This window comes from Oenanthe melanoleuca, chromosome 2, assembly GCF_029582105.1.
Source record: "Oenanthe melanoleuca isolate GR-GAL-2019-014 chromosome 2, OMel1.0, whole genome shotgun sequence".
In the NCBI taxonomy this organism is placed as follows: Eukaryota; Metazoa; Chordata; class Aves; order Passeriformes; family Muscicapidae; genus Oenanthe; species Oenanthe melanoleuca.
The window spans coordinates 134,187,544-134,207,108 of record NC_079335.1 but is presented as its reverse complement, the minus strand read 5'-3'; the positions used below and the strand labels follow the sequence as shown (position 1 = coordinate 134,207,108).

The 19,565-nt window shown below is 39.1% G+C and overlaps 1 protein-coding gene across 6 annotated transcripts in view; it reads left to right on the top strand.

The window, feature by feature from the left end:
* The first annotated feature begins 9,581 nt into the window (after positions 1-9,581).
* The window catches only part of ZNF438 (zinc finger protein 438), a 49,867-nt gene continuing 39,883 nt past the window's right edge, over positions 9,582-19,565 (top strand). For 2 of the 6 annotated variants that reach the window (XM_056484941.1, XM_056484939.1), the window contains exons 1-3: positions 9,582-9,647; positions 11,599-11,680; positions 12,178-12,231. In XM_056484941.1, the coding sequence (XP_056340916.1) occupies positions 12,190-12,231 (42 nt within the window). In that variant the 5' untranslated portion in view covers positions 9,582-9,647; positions 11,599-11,680; positions 12,178-12,189. Of the gene's footprint in view, positions 9,648-9,983; positions 10,435-11,115; positions 11,681-12,177; positions 12,232-19,565 lie in introns of those variants that run through there. The other 4 variants (XM_056484938.1, XM_056484940.1, XM_056484944.1 and 1 more) reach the window with 4 other exon arrangements.

Sequence of the window (19,565 nt, the reverse complement as noted above, 5' to 3'; positions counted from 1 at the left end):
GGCTGATGACCCAGCAAGATCCAAGCATTGCTAGCCACAATACCAGCATCCCTTGCAAGACTGGGAACATCAGGATGGTCCTGAATGTGATGGAGTAGACAAATGTATAGGGAATCAAGGTGCAGGAATTTTAAGACTACAAGAACAACTTTTTTTCTTGCCTTGTGCTACTGTTTTAAGAACATACTATTTATGGTTTTAAAGCTAAAGTCAGATTTTGCCTTTGTATACTTTTTCTATTTGAGGATCACAAGGCACTATATGAGCATTTTCCCACACACATCTTCTGAAATAATGCACTCACTGTAACCAGAAATAAAACACGTAAATTGGATTCTCTAATTTCAAGCAGCTATAACTCTTCTTTTTGGACCCTATTCACTCATACACTTTTAATATACTTATGTACAAACAATACATATGAAAAATAAAATAATAGTAAATGTATCATCTATGTAAAATACTTAGATAAGAAACTATGAAAATTATTAGGCTTCTTCACCACTGACTGAAAACCATAATAGTTGGTTTCATATTTGTGTGAGATACGAATCCTGAATAAAGAATAATAATAAATTTTTAATGCTTTTAAACATACTGATTTACTAGGGGTTTCAGAGGACAGACTTTTGTTTAATCATATTTCTAGGCTGTTGCCAGGCTGTCACTATTCCCTAGAGCTGAATCTCTGGACATCAGAGGTTCTCCCCTGGAGCTGCATCTATAGACATTAAAGATTCAGATACCTTAAGCTAGGAGAGACAGGGGACTTGGCCCTAATTACAGCTTATGCCCATTTAAGGTTCTTTAAGCTTAATGCAGAAGCCTTGATGCAAATGAAAATCAGGTCCTCAGTCACTTCAAAAGTACTTACAAAAAAGGTTAAAATTCTGTTTAACTTCCTCTTCTTATCAAAGTCTTGGAAAAAGAGAGCCTTTTCATAAGGACTGAGCACTGCATGTTTTATCTGAAGTTTGCATTTAAAGAGGGTGATTGATTTTTCCACATTAAGGGCAAAATAGCAGGAAATGTGCCTCACTAACTCTTACACACATACCTGCTAGCAACTGAGAAGCTCACTATTCAAATCAAAGTGGGATTTCTGGGTTTTAACTGTAGCGCTTGAAGGGCTCAATTCCTCTGGCTTTGTCTTAAATTAAGGGCCAGAAATTATTTCCCCATGAGACTTCAAGTTAGATCTTTGCCAAGGCCATGGGTCACTTGATTGCATCCAGAAGTTTACTCTATACTTAGCTGGTGATGTGTCGATGTGATGAGGTTTCAGCACATGATACTTCATAATGACCGAAGCTGGTTCCCATGATTTTTAAATTCAGTTGGGGAATAGGAGTACACAAAGTCTGACGATAGTTTTCAGGATTTTTTCCCCCCATGTTATAGTTTTCTAGAAGTGTAAGCACTTACAGGGACCTTTGATTTAGCACTTTTATCTGTACACCACAGAGTTATTAATGGAAATGAAAAATAAAACTGCCATGTAGATGCACTGCTGTGAAAAAAAAATATTACTAATTAAATGTGGAGTAAGTGACTATGATAAAACCTCTTGGTAATATGCCTGGCCACTGTGGGACAAGAGGTCATGCTTCACATGCCAAGAATGACAGTGAGATGCTACAAGGGTTTGAGAACCAGTTGAAGAGTCAGTTCTCTAGTTCAGTGACCTCACTTCAGTGGGAACTGTATAAACACAGAAGTCAACCAAATAAATTTAGATGTATTTATAACTCTCTTGTGTAGTGAAATACACTGAAGACAAGAGATGTAGAAATTATAGACTGCCAGTAATGGTAAAAGAAAACAACAACAAACACAGCTTTAAATATATATTATAAAGAGCAGACAAGGAAAAAGAAAACTTTCCAGAGAAGACTGCCAGTGGCTCAGTGACAGTCAGCTTTTTCACACCAGGATCCTTTTTTTCCTATATGGTTTGCCTCTAACAGAAGCCTCTGTATTAATTGTCAGTCTGAGCAGAACAGACTGGCTGGGATTATCTGAGAAACCTGCAAAAAATATTAAGGCTTCCCTGCCTCAATGCGTAACTGGAAAAGGAGAATATGGTTTTCTTGCTCACTGAGTGGCATACAGATAAAGTATTCAAATCAATTCTTTGAAATTAAATAAGGAATATAGCAAGAACTGCTTCAAGAGATACTAAAGGACTATTTTAAATTTCTTGCGATCAAAATGATGAAAATTCTTTGTAGTCCAACCTTCCATGCATCCCATTCTCATACACTCTGCAGATACCTATAGGATGGTTTATAACAAACCCAGATTGCAGTTTTTATTAAACCAAATGGTCAGTCCTGTGATTCAAGAGCAATTTGCTCACCCTTGATGCTGCAGCTCTGCTGGACACAGCTGCATGTGTGCCACCTTTGCACTCCCAGAAGATCCTGTGCAAACTGTACTCTGGCACAATCATCTGCAAGAAGCAAAGTTCCAATGTGCAAGTCTTCTGCATTACAAAACTGAAACAGAGGGGCACTTCCCCGTGTTACATAAGAGACATATTGCAAAACACATCCACAAATAAAGATTTTTATGAGAACATGTTATAAACCATCCAGAAATCCAACTGTGTATTCGTGCCACAGATCATCAGCTGTTAAAAGCATGGTTGTCTGTGCAGGGTTCCTGCTCTACTCAGAGCCTTGAATGGTCTCTCTGTGACTGCAGTCTTCATTCAAAAGTTTATTTTTACAAAGCATCTCTTCATTGTCAGCAGAACACCTTCATGATCTAACTCAAAATTCTAAGGAAAAGCAATTTAATCCTTGTCTCTGGAACACAGCATACCCTTGCTATACAACATTGCTAGAATAAGATACATAGTGGTCAAGTATGGATTGCAGTTACAAAGGGCATTCTATGCTTCCATTGAAAAAAAAGAGGTCATATTTGATTTTTTTTTCAGCCTTCCAGTATTTGTCCCTCTTTTCAAGCTTCATTGACAGCACTACAGGAAGTTTCACAGCAAATACCTTTTATCCCCTAGGATGCATAGCAGCTGGGCTGGCTGACTGACTTACAACTCTGCACATTTTTCAAATACTTCCTTGACTGCTTTTTAGGAACAACTATTTCTATAAACCTTTTGTTACTTCTAAGTTGTCCAACCTTTATGGAAAGTCTTTTCTAAATGAATATGAAACAGTGTCTTTACTACTTCTGAATGGCTAATCTCTGTCATTCCCATTTAATCTTGGGTTTATTTTCAGTTTCCCTTCACCTTCTTTATTCTGTTTGCAAAAGCTTATTTCCCCCACATTTTTAAGTATAATTTAATTTTTTCTATAATTTCATTTAAAAAAATACTTCATTTTTGTATAAATTTCTCTTATCTTTTCATTTTCAAAAGTTCTGGGTATTTTTAATCCTTCACAGTGTTATAGTTCTTTGTAAAGGCTTTTTAGTCCACAGTAGTAGTAAAAAACATTTCGTGATACTGAAAGAACAGAGTTTGCTTCTTCCTGCTTGCAAGCCTGCAGGTTTCCTCTCAGTCATGTGTGTTTCCTTGGCTTCTCATTAAGAAAAACAAAAAGAGAGACTAGAACTATGTGTTCTTGGCTTGTCACAGTATTTTACTACCTTGAAGGACAGAGATCAACTTGCTGGGCACAAAATGAAAACTTTAGAACAAGCAGCATCTGGGTTTTTAAAATAATTTTTATTTGGCATCACCAGTCAAGCATTTCATGTTGCTGAAATCTATAGCTGTCTCTGAAAAATCAGTCAAACTACAGCGGTACAAAATCAGTTCAAAGAGAGATTTTTTCTTACTTTGTGATTTCTTAGAAGCTTTTGAAAGTGTCACCTCAAAAGAAGGATAATAAATATGTTCCTACTCTCTTCCATGAAGCGATAATAAAGGACATAAATTCTGGCTTTCACAACACAAAAGCTATGTTCAAAGAATTTTAGGAGGTTGAGAAATCACATCCTGAGAATTTTGGAAATGCCAATCAGCCTGATTTTGGCTTTCATGCTCTTGATGATGATGCAGTTCTTAGTTATGTGTGTCCAACTTTTTTTAAAAAACAGAACAAGAGGTGGACTGAATGGGGGATGATAACCATACACAGTGCTGTTGTTTTGACTACTGTGCTGACCACCAGCAGTGATGGATTCTCATCTTCTGTGCAAATGAAGATATATCCTTTTGGCCTTTAATCCACAGATATAATGATTGTAAGAGGAAACATTAAAATCAAGCATTTCTAATCCATGCCAGGATTTGGAATAGGGTGTGTTCATGTGTGCAAGATTATTCTGCTTGCTGCCCATTGAATTTGTTCTTCCTCCTTCTACCTACTTCTGCAAGTCTATCTCGTATCATTTCACCAGACTGAAGTTTTTTTACTTCAGTTATGAGACTCTGCCCAGTCTCAGTTTTCTTGTCCAATCTGTTTCAAGATAAGATCAAAACCACTACCTGAAAGTCTCCATTCAGCCATCCCCTGACACCAGAGGTACTTGAGCTCATATATCTGACGTAGTGCCATAGGCTCCTCTTAGAGGAGAAGAAACAAGAACTTGTAGGGCACCACTGATCTGTTTGAGACTGTGGGAATTAAACTGCTGCCCAGATTTCTCTGACACATTGTCTTAATATGCATTCACTTTGAATCTTATGCAAAGGTGTTTCTTAGTAGCATATTAACCACCCTTCTGATTTCCAACAGCATTTGTTTCAGAGTACTCTTTTAATTTTTCTGAGCTGTAGATTTTTATCTGCTCTGTCCCTTGGATTTTTTTCCCATATTTATTTTAGTTGTTTGTTGTGCTTATTTGATCTGGATCTTGGCTTCTTTATTATCTTAGTTGGCATTTCTCGCCTTTTTTTATTCCAAAAGCAGTGTTTCAGCCCTTAAATGTCTGACAGGTTAATCATGACAAAAAGGAATGTACTTAAATCTCATTATATTTTTCAACTTCAAAGAGTTTTGCTCATATTTATTAATGTATCATCACAATATTAAGTCAGAATTACCACTGCTGTTTCAAAGGTAGGTGAACTGAGGTGCAGACACTAAAGCTTAAATCTCTTATACATTTAAAAAGTACAAATAGCAGGAGGCCTAATCTGTAGGAAGCAGGAGAAGTCTGGTACTAAGAGGTTTTTCAAAGCTTGTGTTTAGTATTGTCCAAGTTTCCCAACTTCTTTGGGTCTGTGTTCTAGTGCAGTGGATAAAGTACCTTCATCATCTTTAAATAACAGTGTTCTGAAATACTACAAACTTAACTACTGAAACCAACCTATAAGATTCTCTGCCTGGTTTAAAGCAAACTAGTACAATGCAGTAATACCTTACTGCATGTGGGAGTGTTTTCTTTACAGGTGATGTAAAATTGCTCCATGTAGACTGAAGTGCAAGAGAGAACAGCAGGGTAATGATTAATGTTCTGTAACTTCATGGATACAGGAGGGTGGGAAGTATTACACTTGTCTGTTGCTGCTGCTGTCCCCATAAAGGCTCCAGTTCACAGCATCACAGAACACAGTGGCTCACCTCTTTATGACCACATTTTGGCATTTCCACTTGCACTGATACATGGCAAAAGCACTGCTGTGCAAACACCTCTATTGATTTAATTCTGAAAATATACCACATTGCCAAATACAAAAAAAATTACTGTGAGTGTTGCAACTATGGATTTTTTATTACTCTGAATGCTAAGTAGTGCACATAAGTACCATATATCATAAAATCCTTAATCATGTAGGTATACTCTTCAGTTTATTCCATCTGATAACACACTACCACTCTTCTAAATCATTACCAATGCAATCTTTAAAACAGTAGCTCTTTGTCCACTGAAGGTTGTAGAGAAAGTATTATCTTAATCAGATATCAGAGCTTTCATTTTTTCTTATGGTATTATTTATTGGTGACTAAGGTCTGCTTACTTTCAATTCTAAGCAGGAACTCTTTCTATTACTTCGCTTTTAAGAAAAACTCCTTCACAAAAGCCTGTAAAATAAGATTGAGATCACTGACACACTCTTCTAAAAAATATTTAGGAAACAGTACTATTGAATATTATAAGCTCAGATGTTGAGGTACTACACCACAAAAACATTTTCTTCAACTAATTACAATGAACTATTTTTCGCAGTCTTGTTTTAAAACTTGATATTCCAGATTGACATTAATTATCACTGCTACTAAGTTTCCACAGTATATCATGAAGTAAAGGCTTGAGGAAAATTAATACACTCTCTATTAGAAATGACTGATCTTTTCTATGAGTACTAAATTTGTATTGCCATAAGATCTGTTTTCTTTTTCACCAGTAACAGAAAAATCCACTGTTGCATTTTATTTTGTTTTGAAATGAAAATGAATAGTTGGTAAAGGCACAAACACACATACACATTGGAAAGAATATTTTCTGTCTCTCCAAGTGGCACATAATATATCAAGGACCATCATATGCTCATTATGCCACATCTGTGGTTCAGAAAGGCAGTACATACAATGGATATAGTAACACCTTATTGAGCAACAGTTAGGGTGTGTATAAATCCAAAAGGAATTATAATTATTCAACATCATTTGGAGGACTCACCTTCAAATTCACTGTATTTGATAAGCTCTGGAACTTAAAACCATTTCAGCTTTAGTAGTACATAAAGGTGAAGAATAAGTATATTTATTTTTAAACTTCAGTTCCTTTTTGAAATTGTCAATGACTTTTAAAGGAAGTATTCTGAAGCACCAGAACAGTTACTGCAAATACAGAACTTCCAAGTGGAACACATGATTGAAGGAAAGTATCATATCATAAATGTTCTGAAATTACTTTGAGCCAGTCTGCCTGTTTTATCATCACGATTTTCATTTGCCAAGATGCAGTTACTGTATTCACAAAACTGTGCTTATGTTCAGAATCACTAATTCTGATTCACATTTAATCTCAGGAAATCTGAGTTCAAAAAGAGTCTAAACTTTTAACTTCTTTTTATTGTTTGGCTACGCTAGAAAAATGTCAGGTACTCTGCATATCTGCTTCCTTAGCTGTCACTTTGGAGTGAACTGCAGAAATGGATTTTCAGAAAACTGCACAAACATTTTAAATACATTTCTGATTGTTAGCACACTGTCTATATCTACACAGTTCAAATTTCAGCCTTAGGTACATGCAAAGAAATGTGAATATTTGGAAAACATTCCATATCCCTTCTATCTTCTCCCACACTGATTTCTTGTGCCACTTTTGGTGCTTTTGGACTTATTATCACAGCAGCATCATGATGCTAAGTACATGATATCAAAAACCATCAGAATTAAATGCTTAGCTTAACACCACTTCCTCCTTTCCCTTACTCCCACTTCCCAGAAGCTGTGTCAATGCTTTTCCACAAATTCTTTGTTCCAGCTGTGGCAAGGGGATTCCTTTCACCCCTTCTTCCAGCAAAGGGCTGTGGCAGAAAGCTGTGCTGAGGGCAGGCTCTTGGCAGATGGGGGTGTCTTGGCACAGCACATGCAAGAGGAGCTCATGAAGATGGAGACAGTCCTGCATCACAAGATGAAACTGGAAAACGGCCTGGCCTCAATGTCTAATAAACTTTGAAGTGGTGCAGACACTCTTCCTGAAGTCCTCTTCTTCCCCACAAGTAACATCTCCGTGGTATTTGAGATGGTTAGAAGAAGGTAAAGAAAAGAGGCTGGCTTTTTTAAAATTCTGAATGTCATTTCACTTTTCATTTTACACCTAGATAGTCTACATTTCCCTTCTTTCTTCTGCACCTCCCCACCTCTCTTCTGCCAAAATAACTTCTCCTTTCAGCCTTCTCTTAAATCCCATATTATCCTATTTCTGTCACACTTTCATTTTTCCCTTCAGAAAACCACAGAAATATAGACTGGAAAAGACTTTAATCATCAAGTCCAAATGTTAACACAGCACTATGAAGTCCACCACTATACCATGCCCCTAAGCCCAATGTCTTTTAAACACCTTTTTAAACTTTTTTTAAAATACCTCCAGGGATGTAACTCCTTCACTGCCCCTGGCAGCCTGTTCCAGTGTTTAACAACCCTTCTGGAGAAGAAACTCTTACCAATATCCAATCTAATAACCCTCCTCTGGTGCAATTTAGGTCCATTTCCTCTCATCCTAGTTCTTGTTACTTGACAGGAGAGACTGACACCCACCTGGTGTCACTCACTCACTGGCTCCTGTTCACCTGCTGCCCACCAATATCCCCAGATCCTTTTCCACCCGGCAGTTTTCCAGCTGCTCTTCCCCCAGCCTGTAGACTGCAGGGGTTGTTGTGGCCCAAGTGTAAGGTCTGGCACTTGGCCTTCTTGAATCTTGTACCATGGCCTCACCCCATTGATCCAGCCTGCCCAGACCCCTCTGCAGAGCCTTCTTACTTTCCAATAGATCAACACTTCTGCTAAATTTGCGTACACAAACTGAGTGTGTTCTTGTGACTAACCCCAACACTGAGCCCTGAGGAACACCACTGGTGACCAGCTGGATGTAGCTCCATACACCAACTCTCTCTAGGCCTGGCCACCTGGACTGTTTTTTTACACTATGAAGAGCACACCTGTTCAAGCCATGAGCAGTAGTTTCTCCAGAATGCTGTGGGAAATGGTGTCAAATGCTTTACTGATGTCCAAGTAGACACACCCACAGCCTTTCCCTCACCCACTAAGTGGGTCACCCTGTCACAGAGGAACAGATCAGTCAGTCAGGACCTGCCTTTAATAAATCCATGCTAGCTGGGCCTGATTACTGGTACATGCTGTGTGAGGCTGTGAGGGTACTCAAGATTATTTGCTTCATATCCAAGCTAAAACTTCCCTGTCACAACTTTGAGGCCATTTCCTTTTGCCCCATCACTTGTTACTTGTAAGACTGGCCCCCACCTTGCTCCAACCTCCTTATAGATAGCTCTAAAGAGCAGTAAGGTCCTCCCTGTTCCTCCTTTTCTCCAGACTAAATACCCCCATCTCCCGCAGCTGCCCATCAGACCTGTCTTTCAGATGTTTCACCAGCCTCACTGCCCTTCCCCGGACATGCTCCAGCACCTCAATGTCTGCTTTAAAATGAGGGCCCCAAGCCCGGTACTTCAGACGTGGCCTCACGACTTCTAAGTACAGAAGCACAACCACTGTCCTCATCCTGCCGGCCACACTACTGCTGATACAGGCCTGGACGCCACTGGCCTTCAAGTCAGCTCACGTTCAGCCATCCGTGCTCCCTCTAACCCAGTGCTTTCAAAGTCCCTTATTTTCCAGCACAATTCCTGTACTTTTCAGAGATTCCTTTTTCTGACCTGCCCCTCGAAACCCCCCATCCCAGCGCCTGGCAGCCATCAGTTTCAGGGACAGGCTGGGACGGGGAGGGAAGGCCTCACTCAGCACAGCGGTGCCCGAGGCCGGAGCCCTGTGTGTCCGAGCCCGGAGCCCTCTATGTCCGAGCCCGGAGCCCTATACCCCCTTCGGCAGTAGCGCTGCCGAAGCCCGGGCGCAGCACAGGCCCGGGCCCCGCCGCCCCTTTCCCCCCGACAGCCCCGCCGCCGGCGCCCCGCCCCTGCGCTTCCCGCGGGGTGACGCCGCCGCCCCGCGCCGCGGAGGCGGGACCGGGCACGGCGGGCGTTCGTAAGTTCCTTCCCCCCGCGGCGGTGGGGCCGCGGCCCGGGCTGGGGGCGGGCGGCGCCGGGGCGCGGCTGCCCCGCTGTCTCCGAGCCTGCGGGGCCGGGAAGCAGGAGGCGCAGGGCTGGCGGCTCCCGGCGGGGCGGGCGCCTCCTCAGGCCCTCGCTCGGTGAGCCCGAGGGGCTCCTCGCGGGGCGCTGCCGCCGAGCTCCGCGCCTGCGGGGCCCTTGGCTCGCCCCGTCACGGCACAGCCGGTCCCGCGGCCCGGAGGGCTCGGCAGCGTGCCCCGGGCCGCCCAGGTGTGTGCGGGCCCGCCCCGCCGCCGCAGCCGGGAGCGGCCGTGCGGGCTCAGAGCCAGCGCGGCCCCCGAGCCCCGGCCCGAGTGTCAGCCCCGCCAGGGCGCGACTGCCCTGCCGGTTCTGATGTTGCAATAAAGGCCTGCAGAAAGGTCGTCTGTGACCGGTTCCTCCAAGTCACGACGGCTGCTGGTGCAGCTCACGCCTCTCTGGATGGTGGCCGCGAAGCGTGACCCCAGTGAGGGAGGCAGCGGGTGCTCCAGGTCCTGTGGCGCTGGGCCGTGGCAGCGTTCGCCTCCTGTGCGGTCCTTGCCAGCGTGAGTCACAGCTCTGCCCGAGCTCTGGACTCCGAGACCTGAGCCATGTTCCATAACCTTGCTGCTGCTTCCATAAAAGTACAAATACCGTGTGCGGTCCTCTCGGGCTCCGAACGGTTTGGAAGGAGCTGACAGCCAACGGGGTTTTGTCCTGCGGCTGCAGAAATGGATGCAGTAAATGTATGTAGCTTACTGAGGCCTGTCGGCTTATGAGTCCATTAGAGCTTTTAATAATGACATCAGGAACGTATCCCGGGTTCCAAGAGATCAGATGTGTCTGGCACAGATAATACAAGGAGGGAAACATTTTAAAGCCACGTAAGAAAGTTTTCAAAAGACTGCAAATGTCTGCAGCGTGGCAGATTTGAAACAATGTGAAAGATTGGGTTATTTCAATTTATATTGCTCAAGTCATGTTCTATTAAAAGTTTTACCTAGTTCTATACCTAAATTAAGATTGACATAGTATGTCTTGTGCTCAGTTCCTTTCTTCTCCAAGTTAACTTTTGTTGAAGCTTTTTAATGTGTATTAAAGTTTCAGTCAAAAGCCTAGCCCTTAAATGCTGTGTAGTTAAGCTAATTACAGTCTTGAATTTTCTTGTACTGATTTATTTGAATGTGTAATATGCCATTAAAAGTGGTCTTTCATGTTATTAATCCTTAATAAAAAGGAAAGAGGAGGATAATAGGGTAAATGCACAGCTCCCTTGGATCACAGTAGTTTATGTGCATTTTTTTTCCCACAAAAGTATTCAGCAATGAAAATACTAAGCTGTTTTTCTTTTGTTTGGTTGTTTGTTTTTTTTTATTTTTTCAATAACCTGATTGTAGCTAGTTATTTTTAGGAATAATTTAAGTTAATATTTTTCAAAGTTATTTTTATGTAAAGCAAAATATATCAGGGATGAATGTATATTTTTTTCTGCTCCAGTAGCTAGAAGAATTGAATTTTTTCCAACTTAGAGTTCATCAAAAGACAGAAAGGAAAAGGAAGAAAGAAAGTGTATGACATATGTTTAACATATTTTTTGTAATGATCCAATGTTCTTAGTATTTAACTATAAAAATATTCTTGGGTGATGATAACTGGAGGATCAGAAGAAAACCAGCACTATACAAATGTTTGTAGCTTTTGGGCAGGCTTTTAAATCGATTGTGTGGTAGCTAAAGTTGTAATTGAAGTGTTTTTCAAAGCATTTAATGAAGAAAATACTAGTTTCTTATGTTTCCTACATCTCATTTGTGAGTGAACTAGCAATGGTAGGGGGAGCATAGATAAGATTTTTCTCATGTGAAGCCTTAGAAATCTGTAGTGATTGTCACACATATGTTTTTGATGTGCAGGTTCAAGGATTATGTTGTGCTAGGTGGGAGGAGTGTTCTTCATCAGTGACTTGGACTGTTTCAAGCATTTTTATGTGCACAGGTAAAACATTTATAGAAGTGGTTTCATGTTTTAAATGTCTGTATGAAACTGGTGATGGTTTTATGTATTTATTTGCACCTAAGGAGGTAGATGGTGTCAGGTCAAAGTGAAATAGCCAAATGTTGAATATAGAACTTGGATTGGAAGCTGGCTGGAATATATTACTGCAGTTGCAATTAAAGAAACTTCGGAGTTTTAAAAGTGTAATGTATGGTAAAATCAGAAATGTATGAACTCTTAATTATTTTAGCAATATTTATTCAGATATTTAATATTGTAATCTCTAGTCTCAAGTCTTGTTAATGTATGGTATGCTTCAGGGGACATGCTGTTGTATTGTGGGTAAACATGTTTTAGTAGAATTCTTGTTTATTTACTGCTTCCTAAAATGTTTATCTCCTCTATTAAATTAAGATTTTCTGTCCTTTGCTAAATATATTTCCTGAGATATTGGAACTTTCTGTTGTTTTTGTTTGTTTTTTATTTCCTTGAAATAGGAATTAAGATGGATGAAGTGTTTCATTGGTCATAGCAGCAGCAGGATATACAAGGTGAGTACTTTGAAAGATTACAGTTAATATCTTTGTGGAGAGTTTTAGATTTTGATTCTGTGTCCGTCTGAATGCAAAGACAGTGTTTGCCTCAGTGTTTGGACTGCTGTTTATTTGCTCATTTAAAATTCTTTAAGGTCACTCAGGGTGTACTCTATTTGGCTTGTTCTCCAGTGAAACTAATTGTTTTCATAATTTCCATAAAAGATATTCGTGGTTCAGCAGCAGGAAAGTATGTTTTGATACTTATCCTTATTAGCAATCAAGACAAGTCATCGACCCTATTTGGTAAGACTTAATACTCTATGTTGGTGTTTTAATTAACTTACAGAGATCCAGAACATACTTTTACTTAAAAAGATTTTTTTAAAAACAAATTTAAGGCATGACCATGTATTTTTACAAGACTAACATTGGCAAATAAAAGAAACAGTGTTTTTTGAGTAATAATTGGGCCTTTTCTCATAGATTATATTTGCATGTTGTTGTCAAAGTTAAATGAATTGCAGACTTCTTCACAATGTAACCACCATTAAATTATATGACAGAGATATTTATTTTTATTTTTTTTTAATTAAAAAAAAAGTTGTGGTGTTTTTCCTTTACCTTTCATTCTTTCTTGTGCTGATGTAACAAAGATTCTTACTGGCAGCTTAAAATGGCATGTGGAGAATGCTGTTGTCTTTGTATTGTATTTGCTCTGTCACTGTTGGTCTTGTCACCTCATGAAACTGCAGAATAACTGGGTAGAAACCATCCTGTTCAAACATCACTAAGTGTGATACTTGCTAATTAAGTGTGTCTTTGATTTACTGTATTATAGTAATGTATTTACTGGAATTGGTTTGTCCCTAATTGGCTGATTGAACCTAGTGTCAGTAGTATTCCAGCATTACTTTTTAAAGGACTAATTTTGTAGGTATTTATAATGTAATTGAATGTGATTGGAAATGTTAGTGTGGTTTGTGTAGCAATACACTGTAATCTGATAACTCTTCCAGTTAATATCAGAAATATAGTCAAAACACCAGAAACCTAACTGTGGTAAACTGTACTGTGTATTGAACAAGGATGCAAAAGGGCATCAATTAAGTAGAGACTACCTTTGCTTTGTCACTTCAGTCTTTTTACCATTTTAGAATGGTAAAGAATGTTTTCCTCACCTAAACTGTGAACTGTTCTTTTTCTTTTTGATTCTTGCATCTTTTTGAAGGCCATACAGTACTGAAAGCCTTGCTTGAAGGGAGGCTGGCTGGTGTCCTCATACCAGAAGAGGTTTAGCACTGAGCTGTCAGCTCAGTTACCTTGAATTGTTGCACAGATGGAAAGGAAAGAATGTAATCATTAGCTCAGTACATCTTTCAGAATTGTAATGCATTGTGGTCACTTCATTTGTGGTTAAACTTTTATCTTTTATGGAATGATGAGATTTTTTTTCATGGAATAAAAGTAAAATTATAGAGTATTAAATCAAAAACATGCTTTTATTTGAAGTGTGACTTTTACTTTTAGAGGCTGCTATAGGATGTTAATTTCTGTGTATGCATCATGTTGTTTTATTCTGTGGCTTAGCAGTTCATTGTTTTTCAGAAAGTCTAAACCCAGGACTGTTGGTTTAGAAGGAGTGGTCATGTGGTGAGCTTCAGAGCTGGACTGTCTCAGCCCTGCTGAAGAACCTCTGTCACAGAAGCCACTGGGGAGACTGGAGTATTCTTGGGGCTCACTTGGGTATTTGCTAGGAGCAGCAGGTGCTAAAGAGAGGGAAAAGCAGCTTGGAAAATTTTTTTGATAGGCAAAGGAGTTCTGGGGGAAAGAAACTACTTTTGGCAGACTTACTAGCCTCTATCACTGAAATTGGTTTGGGATATTAGGCTGATTGCAAGTTACAGTTCCAGGGAAAATTTTTGCTGTTCAAGAGTGTGGCAGAGCAGTCAGAGCTATGTTTCCATACTCAAGTCTTTTTCATGAGGCCCTATGTTACCAGCAGCTGAATGCTGAAATGTCTCTAGAAATTATTTAATGGTTTTACATGAAACCAAAGCAGAAAAAAAAACCCCTCAGAAGTGCATTGTTTTGATTTTTGGCACATTATTCAGCTGTTAGGGACAATTGCAAGGGACTGGATCTCTTCTTCAAAGGATCTTTCTGTTGGGCCAACACTATGAGAATGGTGTATGTTGACAAATTACAGCTTAGACTGATGTCATTGCTGTTATACTATGCTTCTTTGCCACTTTTCTGATATGTATGTTTGTGGTTATTTGGGAAGAACTGTAGAAAATAGGAATTTTACAGAAATGTTACTGACTTTTATAGTCTTGAGCACACTTCAGTCCTCTGCTGAATGACTTGGAACTTTTGGTGGATTTTTTTGGCCATGACTAGTTGGCCTCCCTAAGGGTGACTACAGTCTGGTGATTGTGAGGGTGTATAATATCAGATTTGTATCAGGTTGTCCTTTTAAAGAGTGCTGCATACACCAAGACGTGAAGTTCTGACAGTTTTTGCTCTTCCTCAGCTCAATCAAAACAGCTGCTGAAGAAATAAGATAGATCCATGTTTTTAGGAAGCAGGGCAGTAAAGCTGAAGTACCCAACAATTATGTGCAGTGTCCTAAAGATAAAACTATATGACCCCCAAAATACTGTTAGGGAATTAAAAAGGATCAGTCTATGGAAACCTGCATAGTCCTGTTGTGTAAGTGTAGTACTGTGTGTGATGAATCAAGCACTTGGAAGTTACCAGCCTGCCAGTAAAATAGTGTGGATGTTCAGTGAGTTGTGTTGCTTTTGTCATCAACAGATTTTGAGGCTTTTCTGAAGCAGGAAAACAAATCAGTATTGGATTTAGAAAAAAGGAACTGTTCTATATTACAGGACTCAAATGGAGACCACCCAAATGCCTTCAGCTGGTTTTTGTTATTTTTACAAATAGTTTGTTCTTTTAGCAGAGTGTTTAAGAACAGAGAGTGGGGTCAATCACTCTATTATGTTCTTCCCTAAACGGCAATATTAAGCAAACTTTACAATATTGTTCATCATTGAGGAAAAAAAAAAGTCTTATAGATTCTCTTGTGGTTTTTTTTTTTTGTTTTTAGTTTCTAGAGAAAAATAGTGATCGGCTATTGTGATTTCAAATCTTCAGATTATAAATGTAATGCACTGTGTTTTTGGAAACTTTTTTTCTAGTTTTTGCTGGATTGTACCTTGTAAGGGCCAATATAGTATCTATTATATTTTATGGTATTTAGTAAGTTAATTCAGAGATGTTATGTGTTTTCCGTAGTTCTGGTATAATAAGTAGGGTGTAGAATATTCTCAGTATAGTGTGAGTTAGCTTTTTTTATTGCAGTCTTAATTTTTCAGAGGGCAGGTCTGCTGTATTCTTTTACTGACTTGCTTTGTGCCAAAGCATTTTTTTGCATTTTGTACGTTTTTTTATTGGCATGCTTGGTGCCTCATTGAAGACCTAAAAGCAAAAAGTCTTGGGCAGTTAGCTTTGCTTAGTGTGTGTTTGTGTTCTCCTGTAAACCAGTGATTTTCTTTCTGGGAAGATACCCTGATTGGCAAATGACAGAGGTTTGCAGTCTGTAATGGATGAGATAAAAAAAAGAAATTATGCTGAAGGACAAAAAAGTGAAGACTGCCTGGCCCCAAGAGATGTCTTGACATGTGAGTAATGCCACATACTCAAAAGTAGGAGACTGCATGTTAGAAATCTCTTTTTCTTCTCTTAACTTCTGATACCTGTGTTCATACTTAAAGTAAGCAAAGTGTGGTGGAGTATAAAATGCTATGGTAAAAATCAGTATCTTACTGTCATACAGAAAGCAGGCCATCACAGTGGATGTGGTGCTGCATGCCTCTAAAAAGGATGTAGAGAGAAGGGAATCAGGGAAGAGACTAAAAGAGGAATCTGTGGGGATGGAAACTGCTTTTATAAAGAGAAATTGAAAAAAAAAGGAGATTGTTTAGCCTTTGAAAGGCAGTAAATGTAGAGAACTATAGCAAAGTACAGAATGATGGATTGTTTGAGGAAGTAGTTCAAAGCATTTGTTTTGTTGGTTCATGCTATAAGAGTAAGGGGATGTTCTGTGAAGTTAGGATGGCAAAGTGAAAAAGGGAACTTGAGAAAGGATATATTTCTTAATAAACTAGTAAGACTGAGCTCTGCAGACTAAGGATAATTTTAATTTAGAAAAATTCTAATAGAAATCGGATAAGTTAGAGTGCAGGAATATTTACACAGGCTCAGGTTACTTTTTCTCCTGAAAGAATATAATCCCTTATCTTTTTGTCACTTGCAAAATTATTTTTTCCATCATGATTTTTAATAAAGCTCATCTAAAAACCACGTGTTGATGATGTGAGTAACGGAATTAAATCTTTCTCTAGTTTGTTTATGGGAGAAAGAGTTACAGCATCTCACTAATTTATTTCCTCTCTTTCCCTGTGTTGGGTTATATCTAGGTGAGATACCCACCAGGTAACATGTCTAGTTCCCTTGGTAGGATGCACTGATTTACTTTGTTTCTCTTGTAGATGTGGATATTGGAAAAGAGGTTTTGGGGATTAACATCAGGGTCCTCATGAAATTGGAAAGAATTTACATAGGTTAGTTGTTTGTCACTTGCTACTCATGAGACACTGTTCTGTTCAGCTTTGATTTTTCTGTTGCCTGGGCTTGTGCATTAACTTGGTGTTCCTGCAGTAATTTAATTTGAGTCAGTACACAAGTTTGTTCTGTACCTGGAGTGATGGAATATTTTGGGAGGATGAAATGAGCTAACGCTGGCCTTCTGTGTCACCCTGCCAACTCCCAGCAAGTATGTAAAAAGTCATAAAAATAGCAGTGGGGGTATCTTAATTAAATGAGCATGCTTGTCGCTCTGCCAGTCTTTTCTCTTGGCATGGTTTGACTTCTAGAAACTGTTTGCTTTCAGTCTCTATCAAACTCAAATATAAAACTCTGTGATAAAAGAATCAGAAGTAGTGTTCAGCAGGAAAAGACTACAGAATCGGCTTTTTCTCATTGCCACTTAAATGTCTTTTTTCTCTCCATTTAGTGCAGGCTGCAGTTTTTACTTTTGGTGTGTTTAGCAGCAGATTGAGTTGAATTTGTTGTATTTGGCTCTAGAGCAGCAAAGAGCAGATGTCAGGGAGGTGCCATGACAGGAATAAAAAAATTCAGAAGTCTTGTGGGAATTTGGGGGTGAGAGGGAAGTCTTCCTCCTATTTTTTCCATGCTAGAATCCATGTTATAACATTTACAGCTGGCATTCAGTTCAAAACTTGCCGTGCTGCAAGGGTTGATGCATTGACGCAGACATTCTTTCCCACAGCTCAAATTGTGGAAACAGAGTTTATTTATAAAATAAAGCATGCCTGTGAAATTATAATTGATACCTTAATTACGGAGAACTTGCCTGAAAGATGGTAACTTAGCAATCCGTGGGATATTTTCCTGGCTTAGAATAGCCACAATTTATACTGAAACATTTTCTCTGCGTGAATCCTAGAAATGGAATTCCCCTGTCAAGGCAGAAAAACTGCAGTAACTGAGAGGTACTCTGCCAGGGATGATAAGTTGAAAATAATAGTAAACTTTTAAACATTATTTAGGGTTGGAACATCTGAAAAGTAAGCTTTGCTATTTGGGATTGTCACTGTTTGAAAAAGATGCATTTAAAAGGCACCACTACATGTTGCCAGTCTTTACATAATCAGGTGGCTCCCAGATGTATGTAGGATCCTAGAGAAGTTTCTTGCTTTGGATTATTTCTTTGCACTTTTGTAAATGAACACTGTGCTCCAAAAGTCAGTGGTGGCTTCTTTTTTCTTTACATCTTACCTTATTAAGGGCCATTTCTGAAAACACTTGGTGTAGTTTGTTAGCAGCCTGATTGCTTGTTTCTCTTTCTTTCTCACATCTTTGGTTTTCATTCATCATCTACTTGCACTACAAGAGTATATATTGCCACAGTATAGTTTATAGAAACATAAATACGATGTAATTTACATCATATTTACATAATTTTGATTGCAGGTTGCTGTATTTGAGAATTGTGGCAGTTCTCTGTTGTTGTATGTGTAGAATGATATACTTGAAAATTCCTGGAGTAATTTTTTTTTTTCTGTGACGAAAAAGTTTTATTTACACAGTGATCTGGAGGGGAGAACAGTAATAAATCAACTTTTCCTTGAGATGGTACTCACTGATTTTGTATTAGTGTTTTAGTAAACCACATTGACTCCTGCTTTGGGTCTTCTATCCTGGTGGTAAAGCTGGACACTTGTCTAGCTCTGGTAGTAGGGGAGATGGGTTTGAAATAAAAATAATATATGTTATTGTGCATTTAGTAAGAATATGAAGTTTGACTTTTTTTTAAAAAGCAATTAGTATAGTGGGGTCACTTGACAGAAGCATCATATGTGTAAGGTATATAATGTACATGCTCTGTTCTCCTCTACAAAATCCTGAGTGAAATGTGCTGCTGTTCAGGTTTGAGAACAAATCTTCTCATGTCTTTTGCTGATGAATAATGTAAGTGCACTGCTGAAGCAACACAGGACTAACTTGCCTGTTGGCTGTAGCATGTTGAGTTTCTTAGACAGCTAATGTCAGTGACTTGAAAGTGGCAGGCCTGGAGATAATTGTGGTCAGAGCTGCTCCAAGAGGATTGAGTGAAGCCTTTTGGATTTCTTAAATGATAAGGAAGCCAGGTTTGATCAACAGCTCCTGGTAGGGTTATTCAGACACAGAGTTAGTCTAGTCCAGTGCAGGATTGTTCACCTCTGACCAGTTTGGAGCATGGTCTGCCTAAAGTGAGCTGGTGAAACTAACAGTTTTGATGTGTTTGATTATGTTTGTCCTGAACTTAATTTCTTACAGATATATTTCACCTGGCTTTCACATTTCTTTGTGTCAGAAAGACTTTGTGACCACATTAAAAAAGTAGAAAAATCGTTATGTTGTGGATAAAACCTATGGAATCTGGGTTATACAAGTTGTGGAATAATGGGTTTTAATTTAAACATCATCAAACATGCAAATCAAGGTAAAAGAATAATGTATTGATGGTGTTATATAAGAATTTGTAAAGCATCTTCTCCCTAGAAAGCAAAAAGTAAAAAACCAATTTTTAAAGTGGACTGTACCTATAGACTATTGCAAGTGTCCTATCAGGGGAATAGGACAGGCTAAGTATCCTGAGTTTTATTGAACCCTGAGGGATTTCAGTGATGAGGGACATAATTAATTTGGGCATGTGAGCCTTTTTTTGTTCAAGTGGAATGACGTTTTAAAGTGTTTGCTGTTCAGTAATGGAAACAATT